The sequence below is a fragment of the Schistocerca americana genome, chromosome 6, assembly GCF_021461395.2.
Source record: "Schistocerca americana isolate TAMUIC-IGC-003095 chromosome 6, iqSchAmer2.1, whole genome shotgun sequence".
NCBI lineage: Eukaryota > Metazoa > Arthropoda > Insecta > Orthoptera > Acrididae > Schistocerca > Schistocerca americana.
Genome location: NC_060124.1, coordinates 253,517,347 through 253,529,491, shown reverse-complemented (window position 1 = coordinate 253,529,491; position 12,145 = coordinate 253,517,347). Strand labels below are relative to the sequence as shown.

Genomic DNA, 12,145 nt, shown 5'->3' with positions numbered 1-12,145 from the left:
ATTCCGTCAGTGAATACATACGAAATGCAAATAATTAGAAATAGTGGTGCAGTGCAATAGAATTAAAATTTGCATAAGCAGATGGGTAGTAAATTCAAGATATGTTCTTATATATCGTACAACAGAAAAGAATGTGTATAGGTAGAGTTTGCAGTAGATACAATATTTAAAATGTTCAATTGTGTACGATGCTACCATATTTAAATGTGGTATGGTATACTTCAGATAATTAAATACTTTATGTGATTATTACTTTGTAGAACTACAATGAAAATATGTACTTCGATGTGGTCCATATATGTACATCCAAAACTGCTAAAAGAAGAAGTATATTTAGTTATTTACATGTTCTATAGATCACATGCTTTTCTTGTCAGTTACTTTAAGAAACTTACATCACAGTCACCACAAATCTACTTGACAGACAGCACAAGTGATCGAATGTTTCATGAAAATTTCACACATACTCACAGGGCATTGTACAACATAACAATTGACACATTGATATAGAATAGTCTCAAATCGTCTTACTGTTAATCTAAATTATGTTATAAACAACAATGCGTATTTTTAGTATAAGATCACACTTTTGCAGTTAATTTAGTTTGCGTCTTCGTTCGTTCGCTCTCTCTTTTTTGTCAATTTACATCCAGTACAAGCACGCCATCTATCTCTGTTCATTCTTTTATGTTACGTATCATACACATTCTGCTTCAATATAAAACTGCTTGAAAATACCCTTCTCTTCTATATTTATGTTATCAGCTTTCGTCGTGTGATTTAAGTTTTCGCATATGGTGTCCTGATTAGAAATTATCTTCAATATTACTAAATTTTATTGGAAGTCTGAACCAACTCACATTCGTTGGATAGCCTCCTTGAACAATCTTGACGTGCGAGTACTGTTCAGTCACAGATATAATATTCAACAAGAAGTGATCTCTGCAATACTATTATCTTTGAGGTGCCAGTCTGAGCAGTCTTGGGCACCAGCTGGGCTGTATCATTCCGCAGGAAGAGGTGGAGTGGGTTGTTGTCGTGTTGTGTAGCGGGTGCTGTGCGGGTGGTTATAGAAGCCGGGAAAGAAGTTTGGTGATTTGTATGTTGTTGTCGTTCAACTGAAAATAAACTGTAAACAATGTTCCATCTTAAAGCTGTTTCAAGAACAGTCGGGGCTCTGAAGCAGAGCACACAGTTCGATGTTGGTGCTCTTCTGAAAGTGTGTCCTGCGGCATTTCAGTTACGGAATTCAAGATCATATTCAGATCATCAAATTCCTGAGCGTTTAAAGGATGTGCCTACCGCAGAAAATCCACGATTTTTCGATATGGTTGAGTACTTCTTTCACAGAGCGTGTCAGGTAGCGGAGGACAAATTAATTGAGGATATGAAGGAAAGAAGGCTGTCTGTCGAAGACAGGAAAAAGAAAGTAAAAGGTATTTTGATGTTAATGCAAGGCTGTGATCACATAATAGAAGTTTCTTTCCCTATCAAAAGAGACAGTGGAGATTATGAAATGATCACCGGTTACCGAGCACAGCACAGCACTCACAGGACCCCTTGTAAAGGAGGTAAGTAAATTGTAATTTTTAGATAGGATTTTCTTATTTCTGTTTGCTTAAAACTGCTTTGTATCACTGGATTTCGTTGGTGGCGCTATTGTTAATAGCTTCGATCAACTTCTGTGATGCTTTCTAGTGTAATCCACTTCTATGTTGTCGTATTACGAGTAGCTTTGATTATACCACCCAATGCTGCTCTTAGGCCCCCAACAACCGCTTGATGTATATGAGCTTCAGTGATGGTTTTGTAGCCACCTTAAAAGTACACGTGTTTTTTCGGATCACTGTCGTTTTATCCTCGTGATCAACACGCTACAGATGTCATACCACACGTTGACAATGTCGTAGACGATACAATTTTCTTTTGGCAAGTGCATTTTGTCCCATATTTTATATGGCAACGGGATGTTCCTCTGAATATTTGTCTTCTATAATGGCCTTTCTGTTTTCGGATGTTCAAGAAAACTTTGTACGTTTCCAAGCATTTTTAAAGGTTATGGATTTTGTTTATCTTTTCATAGTCAGACAGCAGCAAAGACAATGCTAGTTCCAGTACTGTACCTACCCCACCGTGCAGCCGAGGATTCAATTTTTTTTTTTTCCCCATGTGTTTCCTTCCCAGTGTATGCCGTTGCTTTTATATTTTTTCCACTAGAGATCTCTCGTGGCTCCATTTGGGAAACCATATTAGTATTTGCCAGAGATAATTTAGGAAAATGTAACTCAGGATGGCCTTATAATGCATGAGGCTCCATCGTCACAAATTTGAACCTGGTTTCTACACACATGTTTTATTACATTGAGTTTGTGCCTGTTGTACAGTGCTCATATGTATACACATACATAGAATAACTTAGTTTTTTAAGATTGGAAATAATTACACACAATTCATTGTCTACATATAACACATACGTTTGCAGATGACTTCAATACCATGATCAGGCTACCACACCTCTGTCACATCTCTCTGCCCTCCAATTAGTCAAGGAAACTGAGCCAGCATCCTCTCGTGCCAAGTTCAGGAAGATGTGGAACATTAGTGTTACAGACTAAAGATGTTGTGTGATTGCTTTCCCTGTGAAAAGTGTTACAGTATGAATGTATATTGTGATAGACGTGCTCTAATTTTCATTTTTCTCTCTAACACTTACTGTTAAGTAATCTTAAATTATGTAGTACACATTATTTAAAAGGCGCATTTGGATTGGTTTTTAAATAACTATATTTCAGTCATCACTTTCATCTCCTAGGGCAAATTACGGTGAAACTATAACCTCCATTACAACACAGTCTGAATATTTTTTTGCCCAAATGGGCTCTTATCTATTTGTGACATACTTATTAGTTTTTATTGATGTGTGCAATAGAGAGAGGATCTCGTGTTGGAGTAAGGGTGTCCAATTTCTTAAATATTTTGTTACAGTGGGTGTGAGTACTAATTTCAGTTATTATTCTTGTGGTCCGTTCATGTAGTTACAAAATTGTGTCCATGCCAGGTGCATTTAGTCCCTAGTAAAAAACTGCATAGCTAAGGATTGAGAGTACGTAGCAATAGCTATGTCGCCATGAGACTGGCTATTACAGGCTGGTGACAGGGTGCTAATGGGATAAAATGCTCGTGATTCTCTTTGACAACCAATATTTACCCCTAAGAACGTTACATACTACAGAGTGTATAGTTATCATTTATGTTATTTATATTGTAACAAAGTTGTTTTCGCTCTTTGTCTTGACACTGAAGCTATTTGCTTTCTTTACATTTATTACTACTGCCCAGTTTTGTACATACTTGAGGGGTTCGGGGTTCATTTGATTTCTTAGGTATGAGTACTGTCATTTTGTCAGTAACTAATATCTTGCTGTCTTCAGCAAAGAGAATATTTTGTCTTATTTTCATTCGATAGCCGTAGATGTGTATTAAGAACAGCATTGCTCTTAATGCATTACCCTGATGGATACTTAAGTCAATGTTTTGAGCCTGATAGTTTTTCACTAAGTGTTCAGCTGTCTCTATCTTTTGCTCCCTGCTTTCCAGATATGACTTGAATTACTAGTTAGCCACTTCTTATACCTAGTGCTTCAATAGCTTGTTTAGTTGCATTGTATAGTCAGGAGCCTTGGGTAGGTCTGCAAGGCAATTCATCCCTGTGAAGAGCTTAAAATACTACTTTTGTAAGCTGTGTTATGGCCAGTACTGTACTTTTGCTACTTAGGAAACCAAATTCTGTTACAAAGGTTGTTCGAGCTGGTAAGTTTCTTTGATTCTTTTGTGTGTAGAATGGTGAGAGGAAGGTAACTGGCCTCTGCTTTACAGTAAGAGTATTTTCCATATCTTTGTAGGGTGCATAACGTGTCTGTTTCAAATATTCTTTAAAAAGCTTTATTTATAGTTAATTGTTTGTATGCTGTGTACGCATGACTTTGGAACAGACTTGCACCTTATGAAGGCTTCCTGACCGCTTAATTTTTGTACTGTATTCCTTACTTCATGATTTGTTCTGGAATGTTATATCATTGTGAACGCTTCACCTGTTTTGGGTAAATTTTGTTGAATCTTGTAGCTGCAATACCTGAAAGTCGTTCACAAAGTTTTCTAGTTTCTGAATATTTTGCATTAACCTGCGCCCGTCTTTGATTAATATGTTACTATACTTTCATGCTATTTTTCAGTTTCTTGTTTTATGATGTGTATTATGTATTGTAATTTGTCACCTAATTATTTTTGCCGCTAGCAATACCGTCCCGAGTACATGTTTGTACCTGGCAATTTAGGAACACCGGATTAGGATAGTCTTTTCGTAAGAAATATCTCGGTCTCTCGGAGCACTTTGTAATGTTGGCAGTTAACCATTTATTTCATTTACCTGTTGCTGAAGAAGTTGCTGCTTTTGGAAATAACTCATCAATAATTAGTCTCAACGATGCGCGGAATTTAAAGAGATTGGTTGTAAGGCACCAGTATGAACAGATCGAAGACTTTACCGCCCTGTCGACGACAAGCCCGTTATGTGTACGAAACATACCCTATGCGAAGGAGTAACGGGAAAACTCGGGGATTAAAAATGAGAGCAAGGGGAGAAGAAGGAATAGATTGCCTGTGGGGATTATAATTGGTATGCAAATGGAATAGATGAAAGTACACTGATACTGGCACGAGGTACCTTAAATTTTGCTGTTGCTTGTGGACTCTATAATATGGAAATGAAGAATGTTACACCTAGTGAATTCATGAGCTGAAGACTTTGTCTGGAAATAAATTCATGATCGTGTTACGGTACTTTATTTGTAAAGATCCGTCATGATCACATAAATTGTACAGGTCACTATTACCGGTTTCGCCTATTGCCATCGTCAGAATATAAAAATATTCCGATGTAGGTATCAACGAACATATGAATTTATTACGTTCCACGGGTTTAGGAGTACACGTACGATGGTGTGGCGGTTTAAATCATAGTGAGGCCTAGAATTTCTTGGGATATGTATCTGAGAAAGCGTTGTGTAAACTGCACCGAGCTGCAGTTTGCAGGGCGTGGCGTAGACGCTCGAGATAGCAGTCTCATTTGCTCCTCCGGAACAGACTGCGTGCAACTCCCTACTTGCAGCAACTCCATGCGTGTGCAGAACTCCAGGTGGTCTGTGGCGTTAAGTCGCGTCGTACAGTGTATTTGTTTGCCCACCTAATAGCCAACTGACTAAAATTTACGACTCGTCCTGTTCGTATGACACCGCTCTGACCTCTCCAAAATCCAAAAAATTGTGGATATGTCGTCATAGATGCTTACTGCGAGCAGTTGCCGTAGCTATTAGTCTATCTGAGCGCGTCTTCAGGCCTGAACCTTTACCATATTTTAACCAGTAATTTTCGGACAGTACTGCCAGAGGTCCTTCGACGAGGTACGTGGAAGTAGCATCACCGGACAAGGAACGTAAAGTAATGGAAGGCTGTGATTTACCCCATCACAGGGAAATACATAAATTGAATTAATACTAAAAAATTGAGTCAGTGTTAGGAAACCAATGATCTGTGGTCATAAGTACAGAACCAGAATGTAATGGATACAGTCTGCTGCTCTACTTACAATTTGCAACAGGTAATGTTGTTCATCACATCTATGGTTACATTCTTAACTTCCACCTGAACTTCTTTTCGTGTATTTTTTTCCGCATTTTCCTGTAATCTGAGCAGACCAATACAATTGGCTGTCATTGTAGTAGAAGTTTCCTGTGTTGTATATTTGTTCACTGAAAAAAGAGAGCTGTGTCTGAAGTGGAGTTAAAAATAGGATCGGCATCCAGGAATCATCAGTTTCGTAACTGAGGGAAAAGTGAAGGGGTACAAAATGTAGAGGGGGCGTCGCTACAGTAAACAGGCTCAAATAAATTTAAGTTGCAATAATAATGAGGATTCTTCTGTGCTTGTCTGTTCTGTCTGTTGCGCGCACTGGAGCACCGCTAGCTCAGCCAGATTGCGTTAAACACTTAGTACCGTAACAAACAGCTCGTCTTGTTCACGCCAGTTGTGCAAAGGCGTACAGTAATGCTTGGAGCAGGTGCGTTCGTGGTTAGGGAAGTGGCTTGGTTGCAAGCAGCCTACATCAGCGTCACTGTACTGAGAACAGTCCCTGGCCCCCGAGTGGAGGGTGTACGAGCGTGGTTTGGTAAGTCAGACAAAAAGCGAGAAAAAATATTTGTTTCGTAAACAACTCACGCTCACGTTACTTCTCCACATAGTTTCCTTTCAGTGATATATGCTTGGTCCAGTGATCTTCCAGCTTTTTCATCCTATCAGAAAAATGTTTTGTCAAACTCTGCAAAGTACTCGTTGACTGCAACTATCCCTTCATTGCAAGCAAATTTCTTCCAGCAAGCAAAGTGTCGAGTTTGGGACCAGGAAGAAGTCACTTTGGGCTAAGTCTGCTGCATAGGGTGGATGAGGAACCAGTTCAAAGCCCAGTTCGTGCCCTTTCGCCATTGTTGTCGCTGATGTGTGGGATGGTGTATTATCCTGGTGAAAGAGCACTTTTTCCGTGTCAACCTTGATCTTTTTTAGGCTAATGAAAGTTTCAAACGGTCCAACAATGGAGCAGAATAGGGTCCGGTTATGATTCTGACTGACTTCGAGTAGTCTGAGGATTATTCGTTGGGACCACCAAAAAAGTGGCCATCACCTTACCAGCGGACAAAATGGTCCATGCCTTCTTCGGTGCACTACCACCAGCCTTTGTCCATTGCTTTGACTGCCGTTTTGACTCTGGTGTGTAATGAGCCATCCAGGTTTCAACAGTCACAAATCGGCGCAACAATTTTTGCGGATTGGTATGAAACATCGCCAGACGTTGCGCTGAAATGTGCGGTATGCGTTTTTGGCCGGCAGTGAGCAATCGCGGCATCCACTTCGCACATAGTACGATGTACGTGTACTAAAACAAACCAAACAGGATGAGGTGCACAGTGAACTCAAAGTAGTTAGGTCTGTATTAGAGTTATGTCTAGGGTAGTGACGGAAGACTAATAGTGCATCACAACGACAAGAGTTGGGGGGCATGAAAGGGAAGCAGCGGTTGGGAAGGGAGTGAGACAGGGTTGTAGCCTGTCCCCGATGTTATTCAATCTGTATATTGAGCAAGCAGTAAAAGAAACAAAAGAAAAATTCGGAGTAGGTGTTGAAGTCCATGGAGAAGAAATAAAAACGTTGAGGTTCGCCGATGACATTGTAATTCTGTCAGTCAGCAAAGGACTTGGAGGAGCAGTTGAACGAAATGGACAGTGTCTTGAAAGGATGATATAAAATGAACATCAACAAAAGCAAAACGAGGATAATGGAATGTAGTCGAATTAAGTCGGTTGATGCTGAGGGAATTAGATTAGGAAATGAGATACTTAAAGTAGTAAAGGAGTTTTGCTATTTGGGGAGCAAAATAACTGATGATGGTCGAAGTAGAGAGGATATAAAATGTAGATTAGCAATGGCAAGGAAGGATTTAAGTGTCAGGAAGTCGTTTCTGAAAGTATTTGTATGGAGTGTAGCCATGTATGGAAGTGAAACGTGGACTATAAATAGTTTGGACAAGAAGAGAATAGAAGCTTTCGAAATGTGGTGCTACAGAAGAATGCTGAAGATTAGATGGGTAGATCACATAACTAATGAGGAGGTATTGAATAGGATTCGGGAGAAGAGGAGTTTGTGGCACAACTTGACAAGAAGAAGGGACCGGTTGGTAGGACATGTTCTGAGGCATCAGTGGATCACAAATTTAGCATTGGAGGGCAGTGTGGAGGGTAAAAATCGTAGAGGGAGACCAAGAGATGAATAACTAAGCAGATTCAGAAGGATGTAGGTTGCAGTAAGTACTGGGAATGAAGAAGCTTGCACAGGATAGAGTATCATGGAGAGCTGCATCAAACCAGTCTCAGGACTGAAGACGACGACGACGACGACAAGGGCAAACAAAATGAAAGTGGGAAGAAAAATGTTCGAAACACTAAAACGTGTTTGTTTCCTAAATAGAGCGGTAGTGCGACTTACATGTGAGCGAATGAGAGGAAACACCAATGCCAACTAAAAAACGTGAAGAAATATCCCACTGATGGTGTCTTAAAGTGAAAGAAGGCGAAACGCATCTGGGAGAATAAAATAATGCAGCAAGAGAAGGCGTTTTTTACTTACAAAACAAATATTCATTCAATTCTGTTGCTGTTTGTGCGACAGTCCAACTCTTCCAATGAAAATGTTTAATAACAGCATGAAACTCAACTTTTTCCACTTTGTCACACTGACCATTTCAGTCGGCTGTCAGCAATGAATATTGTGTAAATACTTTACCAATAATCAAGCTTACCAGCCATCAAGGCGCAACAAAAATGTTCCATTCTTTCGCGGAAATTTAGCAGACTTATCAAATCACCCTCGCATTAGCGTCGCTAAACTGTGAACCGTCTGTGAGGCTATGTGGCACTGTTGCCGGTTGACTTGATGTCTGTCCAGCGCAATAGGCTTTGCCCTGGCACGTGGTCATCTGCACTTAACAGTACTGTAAAGGGATGGCGCCAACTAAAGCCCCACAGCGATGCACCGTCCACTAATTTTCTGGCTCAGTCCAACTAATCCCGATCACCGCAGTGCATCGGATGGTGATTAGCGCTTGCCTGCTCTGACTGTTGACCCGACTTATTCAGCCACTTATAGGGCGACTCTGCAGTTGAAGATGGACTCCAAACCCCGATTCAACGTAGCATTTTTGCCAGAGGTGAAAGAAACAATGAATGACAGATAATGCTGACGGGCGATCGAACCCCAGACCTTTCAGCTTGTAGTATGGTATTTACCCACTTACCTGCTGACCTACACTCAATTCTTTTCTACGAATTTCGAATCACCTTCTCTTGCAAGGCTCTCTCTGTCGCTAAATCGTCGCCTATATGATTTAGGCGTGTACGCCACCTACTTACCTATAGCCTTGTTCGTCCAGGGTGCGGCACGTAAAACCGACGCGTCGTACGCAAAGCGCACGAACTAACCATTTCCGCTGATGTACTGACGCTGCGCGAAACTTCGTTGTGTAACGCAGCCGCAGCCATTGAAACTTGTCGAAACCAGTTGGGTATGCCGTATTCCTTATTCCTTACCCGAGCGCGTTGCCATTGTTGAAGCGTTCAACCGCACTGCGTCTTTCGTGAAAACAAACAATTTGTTTCGGAAGAAATTTCCAGGACGTTCTGTGCCAGCGAAAAAATTGATTGAAAAGCAGCGGCGTACAGGATCGGTTCAAAATGCTCCCAGGAACAGACCATCACCTGTCTTGACACCTGAAGAGGCAAGTGCAGAAGATAACAAGAAGCCCTCGCAAGTCAACCAGGAGATCGTCCAAAGGTTCACGCGAGTGAGAGGAGTTAGACTTGTTTTAAGGAGGCTGTAGTTAAAAACGTACCAGATGAGTGTTGCGCAAGAACGAAAAACCCTGACCTGCAGGAGAGAGTGCATTTATATTCGTGGCTGTTGAGAAAATGTTGCAAGTGATGTCTTGGACCCACTAAGGCTCATAACCAGTGACGAGGCGTGGTTCCCCGTGTCTGGGTACGTAAATCCAAAACAACAGATATTGGTAGACAGAAAATCCACATGCGATCCACGAACTACCCTTGCTTGGCGACAAGATTGGTGTTTGATGTGCCATACGTGTTCTGGGGCCCGTATTCTTACAGACGACAGTGAAGTCACGTGTATTTGGGAATCCTGGTAGAGTTTTATTCAAACTTGACAGAAGAGGAGCGTCAGTTATTAGTTCATGTGTTGACTTTACGGGCCGGTTTTGCGTGCTGCACCATGTATTTTGTGTAGGAATTGTGCTTCTAAGATGCTGGCGGAACCACCTCTGCTTTGTCTTAGACGGATGTGGAAAAGCACACAGGCGTATCGGACCAACAGTCAGTAATACACAGTGCGTATTTGGTGACGGTCTGATATCTCACTTGCGAGCAGTAGCGTACTGTACCTTACTGAATATGATCCAAGACAGAAATGCTTTCCATCTAGGCCACATCTGCATTGGTCTTTCACAGAACAATTCCTTGCGACTTAATAAATTACATCGTAGATGTCTTCACGCAGCTGTATGGCTACAGTATATTTAATAGTGTCGACAGATTTTCGGTGAATGCTGTTATTGGCAATTCGTTATGGTTACACCTAGTCAACCAGGTAACAGTATTAGATAGCCAATGAGAATCGCTAAATCTTACAATTTTGGTTACGCCAAATATTTGGCTGTTTTTCAAATACGTCAAGATTTCCGAGGTTGTGGTGAATCTGGGAACCTAGTAGTACAGCGTAAATTGCTGAGAGTCCAGCGAGTAGCATTGAAAAATAGTCTTGATTGGCCGAATATTAGGCCGTTTTTTCCGAATATGAGTGTGTGATTATTTCAGAGTTTGTAGTTATGTAGGAGCCTAAGAACACTGCTTAAATTGCTACGAGTGAAACAAAATGTAAGGCAACTTTATTTACGAAACAAAGGAAGGTATGATCGAGAATCTCATTGGCTATTCACATCTGACTAAAGATTTTTCATATTGAGTCCCTGTCGCTAATCGCGCAAAGCATTGCCAATAGCAGTATGCAACGAAAAATCCGTCGACACCGCTAAGTACACTTTTACGGGTAGCGTTAGTCACACCCAAATTCCTTCAGTCAAAGAGCTGCGGAATCTATTTTTAACTCAGACACCAGCTCCGTTCCGCAGGGTTAGTTGGCCGCTTCTCCTGCAGAAAGGAATTTTTTTCTGATCGCGTCTGTTGCGTAGCCGCACGTCTTCCACAACAGTTCTCTATTTCCTCATTGTGTGATGTTGCATAATACCTTCGGAGACGGTCTTCTGTCAGTCGCTCAGGAAATAAGCATAAAAATCTTGTTTACAACGCCGTAATTAGCCCGATGTGCTTTGCACCTCATATTAAATAAAGTTTGTTGCCTTTATTGCATCTGCTATAGCTTGGAACGCTCAACAAACCCTTCAAAGCTTTCCTTGGTCCCAAACACTAAGACTTGTCTGACAGTGCGAGGCGACAAAGTAGTTCAGGCACAGAAATCTCATTCGGAATGACGGCGGTTGGAAACTCCAAACCGCCATCCAGATTTGGGTTTTTCTTGGTTTCCCATAAATGACTTCAACTGAACTCTGAGATAATTCCTTTGAATTAGACACGGCCGACTTCATTTTCAAGTCAGTCTTTGCTCCCTCTGTACTTACCTCTTCGTCGACGGGACGTTAAAGCCTATTCTTTCTGCACTGTGTTTCTGTGAAACCATGTCACTTTCCGGTGTAATCAGTCGCCATTCGCAGAATATAGGGTCAGCAGTAGAAATTTTCCAGTAATAGCAATCCTCGCTCAGCTTACATAATGTAGGACCACTCTCAGGTACTACATATATACATATTCCCATTCTCTGCTTCACTTTCTTCATTCCTGTGGTGAAGTGTTTGCTTAATTTACCTAAATGAGTACAATGTGCATGATGACTGACTATCGCATTTCGGCGCGTCCTTGGACATTTTCAGCCCCATTAACGTGGGACACAATTTGTCGCTTTCTCGTTCAAGGAATGAAAATCTGTACATAGTAAACAAGGTACTTGAAACCACACGTAACTTCTGAACGTTAGCGTTATTGTCAGTTTCTTATTAGTATACACTTTGTGTGTACTTAACAGGAATTATCGAGATAATTGGTAACGACCGTGAAAAGTACATTTTGTACGGTAATCGCCTAAGTTCCAACCCATATCTTTTAAATGGTTCCAAATGAAGATTGCAAGCAGACCCATATTTTCGAACGCGCAAAAAGCAGCCGAGCCCATAGCGGTAGTTCCAGTGAGGGAGGGGACAAATGCGTGGAAAAAAATCAGAGTAAACCGAAGTTTCAGAAAGGGCAAGTGAAAAACATTGCGTTTTGCTTCGCCTTAGCTTACGATATCCAACGTAGGCAAACTAACAGATAGCGAACAAGGATCGGATTCAGGATGCTTTAAATGATGTCATCAACAAGTACAGTTATCACTTGCCCAGGTTTGTTTGTGCCCTGAT

The 12,145-nt window shown here is 41.1% G+C and overlaps 1 protein-coding gene across 1 annotated transcript in view; it reads left to right on the top strand.

Annotated features, from left to right (window-relative positions):
- Nucleotides 1-978: 978 nt before the first annotated feature.
- LOC124619574 (glutamate dehydrogenase, mitochondrial) overlaps nucleotides 979-12,145 on the top strand; it is a 158,736-nt gene continuing 147,569 nt past the window's right edge. Inside the window, exon 1 of the mRNA XM_047146065.1 lies at nucleotides 979-1,571. Within this exon, the coding sequence (XP_047002021.1) occupies nucleotides 1,139-1,571 (433 nt within the window). The 5' untranslated portion in view covers nucleotides 979-1,138. The remainder of the gene's footprint in view (nucleotides 1,572-12,145) is intronic.